Here is a 22477-nt window from a genome sequence, read left to right as displayed (position 1 = left end):
CAGTATTTATGGAAACTCTTGCAATTGGGCTGACATCTCCTCTATTTTGGCTATTTAACATGTCCCTTGAATTATCTGCATTTCCCAGTATTTGGAAAAACTCATTTTTAATCCCTATATATAAATCGGGAAAAAAGTCCGACATACGAAATTACCGTGGAATTGCAATTATTTCTTGTATTCCAAAACTGTTTGAATCCATTGTTAATAAAAAAATGTTTAATCAAGTGAAGAACAGAATAACGAATTCTCAACACGGGTTTTTCAAGGGCCGCTCAACTGCAACTAACCTGCTAGAGTTTGTAAATTTCACAGTAAATGCTATGGACCACGGCAATGAATTAAATGCTTTGGCTGTTTTCCTACTCTCCGCATTGACCGATGTGGCGCTAGCTTCTATGCACGAAAAATCGCTAAAAGTAAACCGAAAAAATATTGTATGGCGAATAGCATCTAAAGGCGTATTTCTCGAAGTGGAACACATTATTCGAAAAAATATTTGGTAGTGGTTGTGCACAATGATGACCGGTTTGGTGTCTACCAAATAATTTTGCGGTAAAAGCTTGTCATTTCTAGAAATTCGAGTTTAGATGCTTTTCGCCATATAAAATAAAATGGATTTACTCCTGCTGATCAACTGTGGGCGCGTACCAAGCTGGTAGTCCATTATGTGGAGGCTCTATATACTGATTTTAGTAAAGCTTTTGACCGCATAGATATCCCTTTATTGCTGTTCAAACTCTCGAAAATAGGAATTGATGATAAACTGCTTTCTTGGATTCAATCATATTTAACAAATAGACAACAAACAGTACGTTTCGAAGGTAGCAAATCTCAACCCGTTAATGTAACGTCTGGTGTCCCCCAGGGTTCACATTTAGGTCCTCTTCTTTTCATTTTATATGTGAACGACGCACATTATATATTCAAGCATTCAAAGATATTAATTTATGCAGATGATATGAAGATTTTCATGGAAATCAAAAGTGAAGAAGACACTAGTATATATCTAAACGAAATACGTTTGTTCTACATATGGTGTAATAAAAGTTTGCTTCAGTTAAACGTTAAAAAATGTAATTCTATCACCTTTAGTAGAAAAAGGAACCAGCATATAACTAGTGTGACCTTAGGGGATCAAATCGTTGAACGATGTGAAAGAGTTAGAGACTAAGGTGTGATCTTAGATACTAAAATGAGTTTTATCGATCATTACAATACAATAATTCATAAAGCTACCAACATGCTGGGGTTCATAAAGCGATTTAGTATCAACTTTAACGATCCATACACTATCAAAACATTGTACATTTCTTATGTGAGATCGATTCTTGAATATTGTAGTATTGTTTGGTCCCCATTTATGAAAACTCATGAAGAACGCATAGAATCAGTGCAGAAGAAATTTTTGCTATTTGCTCTACGTAAACTGAGATGGACAACTTTTCCACTTCCTTCTTATGAATCACGTTGTATGCTAATAAACATACAAACTTTAAAGGAACGTCGTGAATATGCTATGATAACATTTGTAAATGACATTGTTTCGCAACGTGTAGATTGCAGCAATCTGCTATTCTGTTTAAATTTTTATACTCCGACTCGACAATTAAGAAATCGAAACATATTTGCGGTCAGTCATCATCGTACAAATTATGCGAAATTCAGCCCAATCAATAGAATGATGTTAATTTACAATAAGCATTACGAATCTATCGACTTGACCATGTCTCGCGTAAAGTTAAAACAATATTTCAACTCTGTACGATACAATAGAATATAGAACAAATTATGTATGTATGTAGTCTACAAACGGTTGACGAAATAAATAAAAAAAAAAAAATAACAGTCACAAGACAAACTCCTCATAATTAGCCTAAAATATGATCACAAATAAAAAAACTTCTGAGTAGATTCAGTTTATTTCAAAAAATCGTTAGATATTTCACGCCATCAAAACACATCCAATGAATTTCGTCAGCAATAGTCCATACAGCTTTCGAGCCACGGTTATTTATATTGTTCTGCATCAAATCATTGGTTTCTTGTATACCAATAATACTTTTCGTATAGTATCCTTCCCGTATGCGTATTTGCCGAACTAAAGTTCATGCAAAACAACTTTTTGACCTTAAATATCTATGCAAGTCTTTGGTTTTCCATAAAACCATTCAAAGGCTTACCATAGCTATATTGGAAATTTTAAAACACTCATGGAATATTTTACCTCCTTCAATCAACAATCATAATACCAAGAACTATTCTATACTGCGTCATTGGTGGGTTTGATAATTATATCACAGACAAATAGACGTAACACTTGCAAAATTTGCATCGACCACGCTTGTAACGATCATTTTAAATTTTCATAGTTGTGGCTTTCACAACCAGAGGCGCGCGCATCATTTTTCTATTATTTTGACGTTTCACACTAGCGCCTTCTGTTGACGATATGGCACAACAAAGTGATGCCTGCAACTTTTCCACCAGGTGATGGTAGTGTGAACTGGACGATGATGGATTTCCATGAAAATCGTTCAAGGTGTTACGTCTGTTTGTCTGTGATTATATGTTCCTACACAAATCTTGAATCTGACAATGATTGGTTTTTGCTCAATGTGTGCAGAAAAAACTGGCACTTTTTACGAATTCAGATCAATAATTAATCTAAAAATATAAAAACAGCAAATTTTATATTTTTCCTACAAACTACAATAGATAAGCTTCAATTGCTTCTAACAGCACTTTTTTCCTAGTTACACCGTTTTTGAGCGGCAGCCGGTTGAAAGTGTACCGATTCTAAGATCACCCTAATATTTTGGGAAAAATACAGCAAACAAATGCAAATAACTTCTCTGAAGACACCAAATGACTAAAACTAACGATAACAGGGACAGGATTTTTTTCCATCTAAAACGTGAATTCGGACCATTGTGTACTGCCCCCATTCGCATCACAGTCCCATTTGTAAAAAGTAGGAATTGAGAAAACGGAATTTGAACTTAGAAAACTCGTTTCCATATAAAATTTTAAAAAATCGCCAAAATTTGAAAAATATTTCGATCATCTCGAAACTTTTACAGATTGCTTTGCACATGAATATATAACTGTAAGCAGTTTTACAATCACTACAACGTTGTTCAATTTTGTGTTACGTGACACAAAAATCCATGATGGGACTGTTATGCGGGCACTTTTGATATGGGACGCTTATGACTTGGTATTGTTTTCACATATTGACATAAACATTCACGACATAAACATTTATTATTGTTTTTGGAAGTACATCGAAAATGATGACTATTCATAATGTTAACTCAAAAGTGATAAAAAGTCAGATGGGACTGTTATGCAAGTGGGGGCAGTGTATTGGGTTATCGTTAAGCCGTACCGGGTGAAACTACATTAAATGGAATGAGTGTAGGCCCCTATAGCCGAGGCGGTAAACGCACGGGTATTCAGCATGACCATGCTGAGGGTGACGGGTTCGATTCCCGGTCGGTCCAGGATCTTTTCACAAAGGAAATTTCCTTGACTTCCTTGGGCATAGAGTATCTTCGTGCCTGCCACACGATATACACATGCAAAATGGTCATTGGCAGAGGAAGCTCTCAGTTAATAACTGTGGAAGTGCTCATAGAACACTAAGCTGAGAAGCAGGCTTTGTCCCAGTGAGGACGTTACGCCAAGAAGAGAGAGAGAGGAATGAGTGTAATCAGTTATTGCCCCATTTAAATCCGCCCTATTTTGCTTATCCCTTGACAGATACGCGAAATTCGACTGACACTGAGGAAGATTACAAGTGGTAATCGAAATACGCGTATCTGCCAAAGGATAAGCAAAAGAGGGCGGAATTAAATGGTACAATAACTGATTACACTCATTCGAGGAGAGTATTCTGCTTAGAGGGTTCGAAAAGTCGGTACAAGATACATTATTGCTGACTGCACCCCAAATTGGACTGACACAACAGTGTGCACACACCTTCAAAGTTTAATTACAGCGCAGGGATACGTCGGATCGAATTCAGGTCTTCGGTGCACTTATTCCTTGTAAATGGAGGAATAAGTGCCCCAAAGACGTCGAGACGATCCGAGGCAAATGTGCACTTTTATCACACTTTTTAGGCGTACCATAAAAAGTGTGATAGTCCAATTTGGGATGTAGTCTGCAATAAATGGGTTGGATAATTGATCATTTGATGCTAACATGCTATGAACAATTGTTTAAACTTTCAGTTATAGATAAGTTCACTGGAATTTGCTGTTTACATCTCCGAAATTTCATGAGTACACATGGTTCAAAGCGTTTAGCTTCAGAAGCAATAATTGAGAATAGGTTTTATTTATCAAACTTCATGCTACCTTACCTATATCTTTATTCATTACAGACAACTTGAGAGAGTATCGCAATCAACTAGAGGTGTCGTTATTTTATTGTGCGAGCTGTCGGAAGCCCGTCGTATTCTAGCCGAAGCTCAGAGGATGCGAATGCTGAATGGACATTTCATTTGGCTGTGGGCAGATACAACGACGTCAACGGAGTTTTATGATCCGGTTCAAATGCCGATTGGTGTGTTCGGTAGCGACGCTGAAGAGGATATGTCTGTGCAGTTAAACAATCCGTTCCATTCTGGTAAAACAGAACTTGAAGACGATTTCTATGATTCTACGGATATAATTCAACAGTCACATATTGCTGATCTTGTAGAACGGAAATTAGATTTTGAGTATTATGATCCAAAACATAAGAAAAATCGAACCAAAGCTGATAACGCAAATCGGTCCCACCACGCTGTTGATCTTCAGAAAAATATTTTAAATTTTAAAAACCTTGTTGGCAACAATAAGAGAAGTGATAAATTTAAACGCAACGTTGATAGTCAAGAGGATCTATATAGTGAAAATATTAGTTTATCCGTAGTCAGTCATTACCCTCAAAATGGAGACCTAAAAGAACTCAAACGTACAAATAGTTTAGAGAGAAGAAACTATCTAAACCAATCTAATGGTGCTACCTACAGATTTACTATCGACCCACAAGTTAGAAATCAAAACCAGAAGAACAGTGTTCAAATGAGCAGTAGTGACATAGATAATTTATTTGGCGTTGAAGAAAACCTGGCAGACTTTAAATATAAACGAGCCGACAGTTTTCTAAGGCATTATAATGTATCATCGCATGTGTTGTTCCACCACTTCCAAGACTTCCCAGTAGGACTGCTAGCGTTGCGACCAGTGACAATGAAAGTCGATCGACACTTTATTCGATCTGCTGTACGACTTTTTGCATCAACTTGGGCGAAAGTGGAGCAGGAGGCTGATAGCGGACGGAAACATATACGGAACCAAGAGAAACAGCAATCGTCAAGTAAAATAAATCAGCGAAACAATAAATCTCCAAAGTACAAGCGTTCAGCCATGAGCATTATGGATCAAATCGATGTTATTAATACGTTTAACAATACTCAAAAAATCGTAGAAAACAAAGTTAACAATAGTAATATCACAAGCGATAATGAAATTAATGTCACTGAGTCCTCTACCTATAAAACATCTACGAAATCACAAAACCGGGAAGGTAGCAGTACTGATTCACATTTCAGTGAACATGGAGTTTACGATATAAACTCTCAAAATTCAAGTAAAAGCAATACTAGCGATAGCAGCAACATGAAGTCAATCATGACATTCAAACAAAAACGGCAGCAAACTTGGTGGACTTCGAAAGGACGAAGTGGTGATCGCATAAAAGGTGGAGCACCACAGTACCGCAATGGCTGTTACGGAACGGTTAGCCGTGGTGAACTGAAAAAAGCTGAACTATTTACAAGGTGAGCCTTACTAATAAAATGTAGTTTATTAGGCCGATGCAAATATGAATTTTCTTTTATGTCCGAGACTTCTTATCAGGTACGAGGGGAAGGAATACAATTATTTATACAAATACTACAAAATTTAATATACAGGGGATAGACAAAATGATCGGGACAGGCAAAATTTTCGGGTTACGTACAAAAGGCTGAATCACATAAGGCTGAATGATCAAAAGGCTGAAACACATAAGGCTGAATGAGCAAAAGGCTGAAAGCATCAAAAGGCTGAAATATATCAAAAGGCTGAAAGATATCAACATGTTGAAAAGTTTTGAAAGTTGTAGAGAATCGAATGAAATGACATTTTGGACATTTATGGCTAATCTATTGGTCTTTGATAAACATTTGACTCGACTTGAAAATGATCATAGGAAACAAAAGAATCTTTGCTCGAAAGTGCATTTGGTCAAACGGTCATTTGGTCAAAACCCATTTTACGGAAGAGGAAGTATATGACATTCAATCGATTTGACTATTCATCGAATGGACATCTGGTTACGTGAGCTAACTCTCACTATGAAAAGAACATAATGTTATGGATTTCGGTATCATAATGTCTATGTTATTTTACTTTCTTCAGTATCATATCGGCCAATACCCCGCTAATACTAAACTATTTTAGCTCAAATTGACAAAGGATTTCGCCAACAATTTATGTCCACTCGTTTGAAGTATTATGTGTGTCAACTCGGAAACTAGGTTGAATTAGTCTTAGATGTAAACAAATGTTCGGGTAATTCGGGTAATAAGCGGTAGTTGAGGCAAAAACTATTGTACCTAACTGTTGCTCAAAAATGTTTGAACTTTGTTCAGTTCTAAATTTAAAACGCGTGCGAGCTCTAAATTGAACACTAGCGAAATCCGCGAAACTGAAATGGCCATACCTCCCTACCTGTTCCCACAGATTTCAAACATTTTGAGCTCACCAGATTCAGAAATTCTTCTGCTATTGGAAACATATCTGAGCGTACCAGTCCGGTCAACATGGGTTTTGAAAAATCCAGATTTCCAATCATATGATTTAATACAATACAGCAGTGGTCCTCAGGCTTACTGTATACGCGGGCCACAATAGAATTTTACAAGAAGGCTGCGGGCCGCAATGCATTTTACAATCCACTTTGATAAAATTTTAATAGATATGGTTGTTTTTCGGCTTTCACAGTTGGAAGACCAGCTAAAATGTTATTTTTTACTCTGATCCAACGGACCTTTATTGGTTATTTTCTGAGGATTGGGAAAAAAGACCAATAAAGGCCCTAAACGTCCTATCAGAGGTAAAAAATAACGTTTTAGCTGGTCTTCCGACTGCAAAAGCCGAAAACCATGCCGTACAAGTTTTCACAGTCAATAACCCCCAAACTAAAATATTAATAGAGTTTCAGGATTTAACTTCGACATATAAGTCATCCTTTATATACTTCAGAATAATGTTACAGAGTCAAAATGAAAAAGTTTTGGGCATAATTATTTTGCACATGAAAATGATTTTTAAGGTTAACTATACTGATTTAAAATTGCTTTTTGTTTATTTTTATCTTTTGATTGGGAATTAATCCTTTACTTTTTCAAAAGGCTTCGATAAAAATGTTTGCTTTTACTTTTTGCAATCTTTCTAATATATTTCGAAATTTAATTGCGGGCCGCACTAAACCTTCTCGAGGGCCGCATGCGGCCCGCGGGCCGCAGTTTGGTGACCACTGCAATACAGTAACGGAGTTATTGGCATGAACTATCGAAAATCATAAAATTGTCTAAACCAATAGAGTCTGATCGTCGGTCCATCAGTTGGCCATTTTTGATTAAGTTTCTCAAGGAACTCCGGGTGATTAAACAGGTTTATTAGCATCACATATCGACAGAAACTATTTCCCCCAATGTTGTGCGCATAAGAATTCAGAACCGAATTGCAGCACTGCAGTGTGAACGCGTTCAATTTGCATTGAAGTTCATACTCGGCACACTGCGATCAAATATATTTGAACATGCAAATTGAACGCGCCATGAACTGGAAAGGACTGAACCCGTAGCATGCTGACTAACATGTTACCCTGGTATCTGTGATACTAAAATGGTCATATTTGCGCCATTTCTTCAATTTTGGCAATCTTTTGGGCTAATTCAATCTCCTTTTATTGAAGAGTGAACCAGTCCGACCATCGCATCGTGTGTTTCGAAAAATCTAAATTCCTGGAGCTGTATTTCAATATCCGAGACCACAATGTCGTACCAAAGGATCTATGATGCATTTCCCTGTGACATAACATAATAACGTCCAAACATGTAGATGCAGCACAAGGTTCTAGTTCTAGGAAAGAAGACACATAGGATTTAATGATGAAGACAAGCGCATGTGAACTCAGAGTCGAATGGGAACCGAGCGGGCGCTCTTAAGCAGCAAAACAGCGGCGTCATGGTCGCAATTATTTCCGCAGTCAAGTTCGCAGATTGTGAACAATCCTCGGTACTCACTTTACGTAATTTATGTTTAGTCCCTTACTGGCAGAGCTGTCAGATCAGTGTAACACGCTAAATAAAATTTACACAAAAGGCAATTTACACGGAAAAAAATACACGGTTATGAATATTTATTGGGTACCGGACTGGTCACCGAAAATTTGATCGTTTTCTTTGGTACATCGAGGTCTTGAAATTAGTCTATGAGCAAAAGCTCTTACAGGCAAGTTCAATGCTTTGTCGACCAAAAAATTTAAAGTGTACAGTTCATTTTTGGCTCACGTTCTGTTCGAATACAATACTGCTTGAAAGAATAGCCTATTTTATAAGAAGGAGAAACATCTGGTAAAAAGTAAGCAGCTTCAACACGAACTTAAATTATGGTTCTTCCAACATTTTAAAAGAAGGAAAACCTTTGATAAAAAAAAGATGCAGCTATAACATTCAAACACAGTAAGAACAGCCTATGTTCAAAAGAAGGGGAAATCTCCGATGAATCGTTTTTAAGGAATATGCGCACGCAGAAGCTCGCTGTATTTTACACATTGGTAAGAATGCCAACACTGAATATATGCAAATACCTCAAAAGAACAGCCTATTTTTAAAAGAAGGAAACATCACTCACGGGTGAGTTATTAGTATGCAGATATTATCATCAAACCTTTCCGCTTGGTCGTTATACTGTACTATTTGCGGCCACAATACTTACTCTTCCATTAGAGATTTTTCCCGCTTTTTTAGAAAGGCTGTTCTTTTGAGGTAAATGCATAGATCATAATTTAACCATTCTACTAGGCTGCCTAGTAAACCTCCTTTGCATTAAAATCATTATAACCCATTCGCCTTAGTGGCATTTGAGGCCTGATATCCTTCGGCATAATGACACAGCACCAACGGGAACGGCATTTCGGCAAATGCCACTCCGGGGAATAGCATTCCGGAAAATATAATACCTTGTGTAATACCATCTTTTAAATCATTAAACCCTCAGCTCAGATTCTATAGAGTTCAATATTATGCATATTTCAAGTTTTGGAATTTGCCATGTTTTCAGCCTTTTGTTATTTCAGCCTTTTGTAATTTCAGCCTTTTGTTACATATCCATAGTTTCAGCCTTTTGTATTCAGCCTTATGTGCATTCAGCCTTTTGAAATTCAGCCTTATGTTACCATCCCAAATTTTCACTTTTCCAAAAATGTTCAACCTGCTGTAACTTTTCGAAAAATGCATCAAATATTCTCAAATTTTCACTGTAAGTTGATCAACTAGTTGTGTATCAGTGTTTAAAACTTGGAAAAGATCGGGCTATTTTTTTAATATCTTTATTGAAGAGACTTTCAGCCTTTGGCTGGTTCGTCTCTGATCGGGCTATTCTGCATGAAGTTAAAAAGATTCTGGAAAATGTAATAATTATCCGATTGCTAACTTTGAGCTGATACATCTCCGGATTCAATAAACCGAATGCAATGAAATTTTGACCATTTATGATTTATATAATGAGTTACGAAAAACTTTTGACTTAACTTAAAATTCTTAACGCGGAATAAAATTATAACGATTAGATTATTTTTCTAATTTAACACTAAATTATCCAAAACTTCAACATTCAACTAACTATAGTTCATTTAAATTCCCTCTAATTGACTTGAATATAACTATGTGTCAACGGAAAGGAATAACATTGCTGGAAATAAATTGAAAAAAGTAATGGGATGTAAAATATGCATGTAAAAGACCAATTTACTAAAAAATCAAAAAATAAATTAAATCGCTTTATTTTTTTTCTGTTATTAACAATTTCGAGTTTAGACATAATCGTTTTGCAAAGCTCATTGTGTAAGTCATAAATGGTCAAAATTTCATTGCATTCGGTTCATTGAATCCGGAGATATAACAGCTCAAAGTTAGCTATCGAACAATGATATCTTTTTCTAGAATCTTTATAACTTCATGCAAAATAGCCCGATCTTTTCCAAATTTTGACCACTGACACACAACTAGTTGGTCAGCTTACAGTGAAAATTTGAGAATATTTGATGCATTTTTCGAAAAGTTACAGCTGGTTTTCTAAAAAGTGAAACTTTTGCCTGTCCCGATCATTTTGTCTATCTCCTGTATATACAAATATATACAAAAAAAACTTGAAAAAAAAAATTATACCTACTATTGAAAACAATATATTTAAACTATTAAAAACTATTAAACTATTAAAATTATTGCTTAAAAACAATATTCCTATTAAAAATGGAACTATGGGCCGCCATGTCTTTTTTACTCCTTCAATATTTTGGGATTTTTGAAGAGGGGGGCACCATCGTCAATCTATACGTTATACCTTGTTTGACAACTGTCGGATCGTTTTGCGGTCTTCGACAAAGTTTTTCGGCAAATCTAAGGCTAAACTTAACGTCATCGGTTATATAGTCGAAGAAAAATTTAAGCCCCTTATGAGAAAAATGCAAAAAAACTGAGTTTTCCCATATTAAATCCCATGCAAATTTCAATCGCAGCGTGAAATACGGGGACGCAACCAATCGCTTCCGAATTTTACACAATAGGCTCCTAAAGTCCTATCGGGATTCTTGTTTTAAACCATAATATATGGTTCAAGAGTACATATTTACTCATTTTTTGACGTTTTTATTAACCGTAGATGAAAATATATAATTTTTATTTTTTTAGCCTTTTGTCTCGTCCCTAACTTATAACACATACTTTGAGTGATTTTTTTCACCGTGTATATCAGATAGGAACATTTTTGAAATCCCAGTGCGAAAAATGTCGAGCTCAGGCACACAAGGTTGACCTCAAATGTCAAAGTAGAACTATTTACCATTTTACTTATTTCGAATTTTCTCATTATTCCTTTGTTTTTCAAGTTCGAGTAAAGTAAAATTCCGATTAGAATACCATGCTTGATCGTATTATTCAATATAAGCGAGATTTCGTCTTTAATTTTAGGACCCTATTGTTTTGGACGCTAATATGATCCGAAAAAAAGCTTTGTTCCGGGTTGATGCGATCAATTTTCAATTTTTCTATATACCGTTGGCTCACTCTAGTGTCCAAAGTTATGATGCCAATTATACGTTATAGAGAACCTTTTTGAGAAGAAATTATGGGCAGTCTAGGGCTTTAGTTCATTATGAATAATACTGAGAAAACGTTAAACATTTGCCAATATTTGAATAGGAGAATCGTTTGTACAATAATGATTAGAGCATAGTATTTCCTGCTCGAGTGGAATGACGCACAGTCACAAAGCCAACAATTTGGAATTCATATTGGAAGTGTCTTTACCATTTACTGAAAACTACGATATTTACATGAACATGCAGACGCAGTAGTATACGATCTCCCCTTCCTCATCATATATTGATCTGCAATCTGTCGTAGCAAACGCCATGCTCGCCTAAACATAGAAACACCGCCAATATCTGTACATTGAAAATATCTATTTTTTTCTCTCCGCTGTTGGGGAAATTAAGCCACTGCGTCCAATAAGCTGAACTTTTGTGACATTTCCCGTTTTGATATTCGCGTCTACCATGTATCAAGTAATCAGCTTCTGCCACGACTCATCGTCTCCCAATCAGGTGCAAAGAAATTTATAAACCCCAAAACCTTCCTCCCAGGTTCTGGAGACCAAATCTCACTGGGTTGCAAGCAATCCCAAGTAACAATTCCATTGCTGATTATTTTTGTTTGATTTTTGTCAGGGTTTAATTACAGCAATAATTTAAACTCACAGTTTTATGACTACTTTTATGAAAACAATGGACTACCCGCTTTGCGCGCAGCCACAGTTGATCAGCAGGAGTAAATCAATTTAATTTTGTATGGCGAAATGCATCTAAACTTGAATTACTTGAAATACAAAGCTTTTCCCGAAAAAATATTTGGTAGGCTTAATAGTGGTCACCATTGTGCACAACCACTACCAAATATTTTTTCGAATAATGTGTTCCACCTTGAATAATATGCCTTTAGATGGTATTCGCCATACAATATTTTTGCGATTTACTTTTAGCGATTTTTCGCGCATAGAAGCTAGCGCCACATTGGTCGATGCGGAGAGTAGGAAAACAGCCGATGTAGGTAATGAATTAACTACATCGGCTGTTTTCCTACTCTCCGCATCGACCAATGTGGCGCTAGCTTCTATGCGCGAAAACTCGCTAAAAGTAAATCGCAAAAATATTGTGTGGCGAATAGCATCTAAAGGCGAATCTATCGAAGTGGAATACATTATTCGAAAAAATATTTGGTAGTGGTTGTGCACAATGGTGACTACTATTAAGCCTACCAAATATTTTTTCAATAAAAACTTTCTATTTCAAGTAATTCAAATTTAGATGCTTTTCACCATACAAAATAAAATGGATTTACTCCTGCTGATCAACTGTGGGTGTGCACCAAGCGGGTAGTCCATTCATTGATGAAATGTTTTATAGTATAATTGAAGATATTCATAAAGCCAGATTTTAAGAGTAAACAAAACTCTCCGATATGTAAACCTTTTGGCATTCATTATTACCACAACAAAACTGTTCAAACACTCCACAGATGACGATCCGTTCGATTAGTAACGACATCTGTTGGTGGAAAAGCAGAAACTAGGTTTATTGCGGTCATCATAAAAGTAAACTTGCTTTCGTTTTATTTTCGCAAATGGACTATCAGCTTGGCGCGCGCCCACAGTTGATCAGCAGGAGTAAATCCATTTTATTTTGTATGGCGAAAAGCATCTAAACTCGAATTTATCGAAATGACAAGCTTTTACCGAAACAATATTTGGTAGGCTCCAAACCGGTCATCATTGTGCACAACCGCTACCAAATATTTTTTCGAATAATTTGTTTCACTTCGAGAAATACGCCTTTAGATGGTATTCGTCATACAATATTTTTGCGATTTACTTTTAGCGATTTTTCGCGCATAGAAGCTAGCGCCACATTGGTCAATGCGGAGAGTAGGAAAGCAGCCAAAGCATTTAATTCATTATGGTCGTCGCCATGTTGGAGAATGAATTAACTACATCGGCTGTTTTCCTACTCTCCGCATCGACCAATGTGACGCTAGCTTCTATGCGCGAAAAATTGCTAAAAGTAAATAGCAAAAATATTGTATGGCGAATACAATCTAAAGGCAAATTTCTCGAAGTAGAACACATTATTCGAAAAAATATTTGGTAGTGGTTGTGCACAATGGTGACCACTATTGAGGCTACCAAATATTTTTTCGGGAAAAGCTTTCTATTTCAAGTAATTCGAGTTTAGATGCATTTCGCCATACAAAATTAAATTGATTTACTCCTGATGATCAACTGTGGCTGCGCGCAAAGCGGGTAGTTCATTAGCTGACGTGAATGGGAAATAGTTATTTTGCTCAAATAAGCAATGAATGGACTACCCGCTTGGCGCACACCCACAGTTGATCAGCAGGAGTAAATCCATTTAATTTTGTATGGTGAAAAGCATCTAAACTTGAATTACTTGAAATAGAAAGCTTTTACTAGAAAAACTATTTGGTAGGCTCAATAGTAGTCACCATTGTGCACAACCACTACCAAATATTTTTTCGAATAAAGTATTCCACTTCGATAAACTTGCCTTTAGATGGTATTCGCCATACAATATTTTTGCGATTTACTTTTAGCGATTTTTCGCGCATAGAAGCTAGCGCCACATTGGTCGATGTGGAGAGTAGGAAAACAGCCGATGTAGTTAATTAATTCAACAATAAGCACTTATGACCTTCAAATGGGCGTAACTGAAGAATTTGACCAACATTATTTTCGAAATTCAGTTTAGGGGTGTACAAAACTATATAAATGAATGAACTGTCGTTTATGTTTTCCATTGTATATTGTTCTGGCTATAAAAATTAATGAAGCCAACAACGTCCGTATTTTACAGGTTCAAGAATACTTCCCCTTTATTGGCGTAATAGTCTATTTTACGAAACGACAACAGTGTTGATATTGATATTAACACTCACGGGCTTGGGCGCAACCTCCTGTCAAATTTTTATTCATGAAATGAGCGATCAGCTGATCCGAAACGTCTCGTAAAATGGCTCATGGCTATTTTTAAAGACAGGACTCGAAAAAAATGAGACACAAAGAATAATGTACAACTTTTGATTGCGTGTACAAAAATCGCTGATTTTTTGACCAGGTAAGGACTGTTCAATTTATAAAACGGACAACTTTACATGGCTATAAAAAGAAGACGCGTAGTTCAAATTTAACCACCCTTGTTTCGTTGTTCAGTACATCATCTTTCATTATAGTAATGATTTTTGAATCGAATAAAAATAGTTTTATTTCATAGAAAATCGGCCACGTGTTAAATGAGGTGAATTTTACGATTGCTGAAAATTTGAAATATATATAAAATTACTGTTTACATATGGTATATCGTTTTTAATATCAGACAAGTTTGTGCCATGCTGCAGCAGCATGAGTAATAAGCATTCTGGCGAAGTTTGAACTCGATTGGAAAATTTGTTGTTGAAATATTAAAGTCTCAAGGGAGATTCGATTTTTTTATTAAAATTTTATTGTAAAGCAAAAGAGGCATGAACCTATTCAATAAACAATTTTTTTATACATCCAGTCGAAAGTAGGAATAATGCGGTTTCAAATGCAGAAAACTGCTTCTTTATAGCATTGCTGGTTTGGTTCCTGTGTGCCATTACAGGCACAGTAATCAAAACAGTTTGGTTCTTTGAAAGTTCATCCAAATAACAATGCAACCTAATGCAAATTTTACATAACAATGAAGTGGGAAATAAAAAAAATTACATCCGATTGTTATTAAATAAAGTGTACAATAACATAGGACCAACTTTGTTGAAAATAAACAATAACAAGATTCGCTAGAGTCGAAAATCTGCATCAATGCAGCAAAAAATTTGCATTTTTTTCAATATGACCATCTTTATGGATTAAATTTTTGATGAAGAATGCAATTAAACAATTTTTTTCTTCTGCATCATTCAGAAAGCAATATTTTTCTACTCTGGACAAAATTTTAGCCGAATTTGTTGTGCTATTGCATCACAGGACTTGAATAAACATGTTTTTAATAATTTCTATGAAAATCAGGTAATTCACTATAACAAGCTGGAGGCAACTTGGTGCATTATTACTAACCAACTATTGAGCTTTACATTTAGTAGAATAGTATAAGATTACAATACATTAAAATCTTCATGAAAATTTGCATGTTTAGTATGTGGAAAGTTATGTCGAATTTTGAGAAATGGGTTTTTATTGATGTTTTATGAAAACCGATTCAGTTTCACAATAAAGAACATTTTGCTTAATGTTATATTTTTCCTACATTTGAGTATAGCTATAGAAAGTTGATATGATATGATATGATATGATATGAAGCCACCACCAGTGCAGGACTTGCCATGTCGTACGGTTCCTCTTAATAGCAAGATCAAGATGCTGAGTAATAAAATATTTCAAAACCTTTGAATAGAGGTCCAAACTAGGAAGTCAGTTCCTAAGTACTAGATCTATATACAATCCACTACCAGCAGTGAAATTCCTACAAATTTAAGTTCATATCTTACCCCTCAGCTACTTGCATGCATATTAAGATTTCCGTCTGGTGGTTTTGTGACAAAAGTGTTATTCTATAGGGTGCGTCAAACTTATAGCAGACTGCTAGAAGACATCATCGACTATGATCAAGATTCTTAGAATTTTAAACATAGAAGCGATCCCCTCCGTAATTTGGGCCTGGTTTCCACGACTCCCGCATCCAGCCTGCTTTTAGTTTGATACCCTCCCTTTTTAGCCCCCATATGGTTTCAATAATGTTGAAATGTAGATCCATATATTTTGAGAATATGATTCAACTTACCAGCTTTTCGAGACCTACGATGAGAAGAACCAATGTTGTATGAATCCTTTCGTTTATTTGACCTGTGAAAAACACTTAAAAGCTATCCTGCCTAAAATCCATTTTTGACTCTACTGGATTTTTTAATTTATTAATGACATTTTACACTATAATAGTGCATTCGTGTCAGCTCTACTGGATTGATTGAGTTATTCCTGAATTGTGTAGCTAAAATATTAAAGTGACCACTAACCGATATAGAGAAATTTTATGGTTGGCGTACATACCTTCAGTGGACATGAAGTTCTTTTGAGTAATCGCATGTAATTATTATAGGACATTGCCACCCTACACACTTTATTATTCTTGATTTTTGTTTGGTAATGATGTCCTGTTATCTAATTAATGATAACTATTTCTTCCCTTACCATTATTTATTTAATTGATCATTTGTTCATTCATGCTTACGTTTAACTTTAATTAATAAACCTTTATTATTTATTCTTTATTATTGAGACTTTGAGTATAGCTATAGAAAGTTATGCAAAAAACTGAAAATGATTTTATTGAAAAATAAAAAAGTTATCGCACAAGCAAGTTGTCCGTTTTATAAATTGAACAGTCCTTATAGTACATTATGTGTAGCTAATACCATAAAAATTTCATCAAAATCGGTTAAGTGTTTGCGGAGATATCGTCGAAACAAGAGACTTACCATTTGAGAATCTTGGGCGAACGAATACTTTAAACAATATTATTATTTTTAACCTAAAATTGTAGAGCCAAAAATACTGAACCGATTTCAATGAAAATTTTTCTGTTCAAAAAGTATGTATGTATAAGTATTGTCTCAACATTTCATTCAATATAATCTAACCGTTAAAAAGTTATAGCCATATATGTAGCACTATGTCGCAATAAGCCAATGTGGTTTGTTCACTCAAACTGCTCTAACTTTTAAAATGTTCAACCAAAATGGCTGAAATTTTCACTGAAAACAGTTCAACACATAAATTTTACACTGTCAAAGTTTTATAAAAATCGAGACAGTGTTGCCAATTCTACAGTCAAAATATTGCACCCTAAGGTTAAAAAGTGCCCAAAATTTGAAAATCCAGTTTTTTTGTTTGAATTGTTTGAAAAAAGTACTAAACCATTATTATGAAATTTTCACCACTTTTTATGCCCTACTTGGAGAACTTACAGTCAAATTTTCAGCCGTTTTGATGAGTTGACAACAAAATTATAGCCTAAACAATTTTCAAAATAGATGCCCAAAATCACATTTTATTGTATCGACAATATTTGCGCCAATACTGAACAGCTTTTGATTAAATTTTTAGGGTATTAACTACACATAATATGCTATTCCTGGTTAAAAAATCAGCTGTTTTTGTGAACGCAATCAAAAGTTATACATTATTTTGTGTGTCTCTTTTTTTTGAGTCCGATCTTTAAAACAAAATGCAGTCAATATTACTGCATAGTATCAAATTGTATGATTGTTTATGATACTTTTTATTATTTGCAGCTTCAAAGCCTGCTTCTGTTATGTGATGTGATGGTTTCTATAGAAATTCTGATTTTTCAGGGGTTAGGCCCTTTAAAAGGGCGTAACTCGAAATTTCGTCTAACCATTTTTTTTTAATTTGTCTAGAGGTGTAGGAATGATAAAGAAAGAGAATGGAGTATCAGGTTTTGATGGTATATTTTTTTGATAATAACAGCAAATGAAGCATAGTGATATTGTAATTAAAGCTTTGTTTAGCACCAAAAAAATACCAAGCGTTGTTAGTAATCCCAATTTTGTGTTAACAATAAAATAAGCTCGAAATAGGTTGTTGTTGAGCTGAAAAAAAGAAAAATGATAGGTGGCAATATAGTTGCCACTGCATTATAATGGGTTGATACACCGTAAACGTGTGTAGTTTAGGGCCCTTTGCATTCTCTCCGAAACAGTTTCATCAAATTTGCCTCTTACTATAATGACGATATCGTCTGCAAAGCCCACAACTTCGAAACCTCTTTCCTTCAAGCTTCTTAGAAGATCATATACAACTAAGGACCACATTAATGGTGAGAGAACTCTTCCTTGAGGGCAATCCTTCATTTCCCTTACTTCCTAGCTTAGAGGTGATTTCTCTTTTTGCAAGCACACTATAAATCCAATGTATATGATACATTGGAGTTATTCTGTGCTTTCAAAAAGAGAAATCACCTGTGAGCTGTTTATATCCAAGATATCTATTAGTTTCAAGCAATCAGTAATTACTGGCGATCAACCTAACTTATGTTAAGTACCTTTTAGTTTCGACGTCCACGGAATCTCAAGCTTGCTCGCACTTCCCAAGTTTTTCAGAATCGATTTTCACCAAGAGAAAAAAAGACCGAGCATCTTATGTCTGTTTTGCTATCTATATGGTTCTTTTTTTTCAGATATCTACAAGAGGGAACTACAAGAGGCCTAACTGGTCAGACGATAATGGGTGGCTTGGTGGAAAAGTCACTAATAACACATTTTGAAGTTCTTAATCTAGTTCCTGTCACGAAGCGCCCTACAGTGAAGCATGAATCTCGCCAGGAGTCGTTCAGCAGTCGTATTGTGAATACTAGTTTAACAAAATGGCGTCGTGTTGGTTTTATATCCGGGCGAAATGTGCATTTGGATACTATCGTATGGCCCAGTGGGGATATAGTAGTAACAGGTAACTAAATTTATGCCAAAGGCGATTGCATTTCTACTATTATTACATGGATTATTTTTTTCACATTAGGATTATTGTCAAAGGCGCGCTCAGTGTTTCGAGTCGTTGTTGCTGTTGCGCCTCCTTTCGTAATGGAAACGGAGCTTGGTGATCGAGAGCAGTGCCTACGTGGACTTTTGTGCTACAAAGTGTACATTACGGGGAGACAAAATCTCACAAAGATGTTCAATAAAATAGAAATTCAGAAACGACGCAAAGATCTTGGAGAAGAAATCGAACCAGAGGACGAAAGATCCAGAAGACACATATACAGGTAAACTCAACAATAAGGACATTCATCCAAGCGCTTTTAAATTGGTATAAAGTTACTGGTTACTTAAATTACGAATTAAATACTAAATAGTGCAACGGAAGGATTTAATTTCCTATTGATTTTCAGCGTTCGATGCTGTTACGGGCTGTCCATGGATTTGTTACAAAAAGTTGCATTAGACCTTGGCTTCGAGTTCGATTTGTATATTGTTCACGATGGGCTTTTTGGGCGCAAAATCGCAATAAAAAGTGGTTACCAGACAACACAGCCGAGGAAGGACGTAAACAGAAGAGTAGAGTTATCCAAATTTGATGGTAAGTTTGAACATAGAAATTGTAGCATACACAAAGGGATTTTAAATTTAATAGTTTATTGTAATTTCAGCTCAATCTGGCAGAAGCTTGAAACGAGGCTCAAAGCTTTCACAAATTCTAGAAATGAGTTTAAATCCACCAGAACTTGTAACAGATCCACCATTAAAGGTTGTATTGCCTTTGAAGGTGCCAAAAGTTCAATGGAATGGAATTATTGGAGATCTAGTTACTGGAAGTGCTGACATTACATTTGCACCATTAAGTGTTTCGCGGTAACATATCTAGGGCCTAATAAACTGAAATTATAACTAACCCAATCAAAATTAACCTATTGTTCCAGAGAGCGTGCTCGAGTAATTGATTTTAGCATTCCCTTTTTCCACGGTGGTGTGTCTTTGTTAGCAGCACCACAGACCAATCCTGATGTTCCATTATTAGCGTTCCTGTTGCCATTTTCTCCGGAGCTGTGGATTGCTATATTCACTTCTCTCAATGTTACCGCAGTAGCAGTCGCCATCTACGAGTGGTTGAGCCCCTTTGGACTTAATCCTTGGGGAAGACAGAGGAGTAAGAATTTCAGTATGTCGTCTGGTAAGTGTTGCAATACTTAAATGTAAGTTTTTATGTGTTTGATTTCACATGATTTAAAAAGGTACCCTTTACAATTATTTACTGCTGGTTTTATTTCGTATTTTTAGAAAAAAATATATCAAGTAAACTGATAGTTAACATTAAACTTCACTCCAAACTACCTGAAATATACCCTGGCTTGGTGATCGTCGCATCACAAACAATTTTCAAAAGTCGATGAAAATATACATCGCATGTTCTGCTTTGACTTAATAATACATTTTAATCTTACATTATATTGCTTTTTTTTGCACCGTTTTCGACCCCCTGCACAATTTTTTTTTGTCACACAAAAACAGGTATAAAACGCGAATAAATTCAATATCTCTGCTCGGAGTGGATGGATTTGAAAAACACCAAGATTTTTCAAAAAAGGTGAAAAAGGAACAGAGTGGGGTAAAATGAGCCCAATACACTGATTTCCAGCATTGTGCGGTGAATGACACTCTCCTTATCTGAAACTGTACAGATTTTCGCAGTTTGTGTCAACATTTCATTCAATTCCATCCACTCCGAGCAGAGATATTGAATTTTTTTCGCGTTTTATACCTATTTTTCCAATTGTGCATTGGTTCGTTTTGTTGCTACACTGAAATAAATTTTGTTGTGTGTAGTCTTGAATGTTGCGCGTCTTAGATAAACTTGGTCAAAAATACAATGTCAAAATAGTAACATCAAGAATGTTTTTAGTCAATGGTACTTCACGCATGGTAATATTGACAATGTTTCAGTACAATTAACAGAATTTTGCATTCGGTTGAAAATTTTTGGTATAGTTCTTAATTTTACCATGGATTCGGTGGAAACAACAACAAAATTTATTTCAGTGTAGAAATTGTAGGCGTCGGTTACACTTTTTTGGATGGTGCATGGAATAATCGGTTTGTTTACTTGCTACTTTCTTTGGTGTTTGACGTGTGAACAAATATTTTAGACGATTGAACATTTGCACGGTAATCTATAAAGCAAAGCAAGATGCAATATGTATTGTGTGTGAATAATTAGTCAAAAATGTAATGAACAAACATGTAAATGTGTCCACGATGAAATTGGCACACAGAAAATATTGAATAACTTTTGATTGCGTTCGCCAAAATAGCTATTTTTTTGACCATTGTAGCTAATACCATAACAATTTCATTAAAATCGGTTGAGTATTGGCGCAGATATTGTCGATATCATAAAATAAGATTTTAGAAAATTTGGGCAACCATTTCAAAAAATTGCTTAGGCTATAACTTTTTTGTTACCTCATCAAAACGTTTGAAGCTTAAAGCGGCCCCAAACGATATCAATATATTGTTGGTTTGAAGAAACACATCAATATATTGATGCCGTGTGGAAGCGACATCAATATATTGATGCAAATATTGAGGGAAATCAGAAAAGTTTGATTTCGCGTTCCAATATTTCCCCTCATTTCTCCTCTCAGTTCGATCACGGTAGCCGACAGCGGAGCGAAGGGGAGCGGAAGGGAAGGGAAGGGAAGGGAAGGGAAGCGAAGCATGTTTTGTTTGTGTCATCAGCATTTGTTTCGATCGGCATCATAAAAAATATTTTGATTTTTATGCAGTGCGACTCAGTTTGGGTGACCCGGTCGGTCTCGGTGAGAATATTGTTGAAAATTATTGACAATCCAAATATTGTCAATACTTCTGTCGTCTGGGACCCGCTTTAGACGTGTCTTATTATGCCAGCCCTAGAGAAGGGAACAATGACAGTGAAATTACAATTAATTTTCATGAGCATTTGGCAACCATAATGAATTAACTACATCGGCTGTTTTCCTACTCTCCACATCGACCAATGTGGCGCTAGCTTCTATGCGCGAAAAATCGCTAAAAGTAAATCGCAAAAATATTGTATGGCGAATACCATCTAAAGGCAAATTCTTCAAAGTGGAACACATTATTCGAAAAAATATTTGGTAGTGGTTGTGCACAATGGTGACCACTATTAAGCCCACCAAATATTTTTTCGGGAAAAGCTTTGTATTTCAAGTAATTCAAGTTTAGATGCATTTCGCCATACAAAATTAAATTGATTTACTCCTGCTGATCAACTGTGGGTGCGTGCAAAGCGGGTAGTCCATTATTAGCAGTAGGGTAAGGTGGGATAAGATGCATTTTTTCAAACTTTCATCAATTTTAAAAATAAATAGCCTATGTTAGGCATTCAAAGTGATAGCAGCAACAAATCAACATTTGCTTGATACTTCTGCCACAAACAAACAAACGTAACACTCTTCACTAAGAAAAATCCGCATCTAGTTTCCATGTGCTCACACATAGAATTTAGCAATCAAGCTTTAAGCTGCTAGT

The 22477-nt window shown here is 35.6% G+C and overlaps 1 protein-coding gene across 6 annotated transcripts in view; it reads left to right on the top strand.

Moving 5' to 3' along the window:
* LOC109415021 (uncharacterized) overlaps nt 1-22477 on the top strand; it is a 74836-nt gene that overhangs the window by 32088 nt on the left and 20271 nt on the right. For all 6 annotated transcript variants that reach the window (XM_062851909.1, XM_029873119.2, XM_029873117.2 and 3 more), the window contains 6 exons: nt 4391-5833; nt 18631-18899; nt 18969-19212; nt 19339-19526; nt 19597-19798; nt 19867-20117. In XM_062851909.1, the coding sequence (XP_062707893.1) occupies nt 4391-5833; nt 18631-18899; nt 18969-19212; nt 19339-19526; nt 19597-19798; nt 19867-20117 (2597 nt within the window). The remainder of the gene's footprint in view (nt 1-4390; nt 5834-18630; nt 18900-18968; nt 19213-19338; nt 19527-19596; nt 19799-19866; nt 20118-22477) is intronic.

Source organism: Aedes albopictus, chromosome 2 (genome assembly GCF_035046485.1).
Source record: "Aedes albopictus strain Foshan chromosome 2, AalbF5, whole genome shotgun sequence".
Lineage (NCBI taxonomy): Eukaryota > Metazoa > Arthropoda > Insecta > Diptera > Culicidae > Aedes > Aedes albopictus.
The sequence above is the reverse complement of the archived record's forward strand: the minus strand, read 5'-3'. Positions and strand labels throughout refer to the sequence as shown.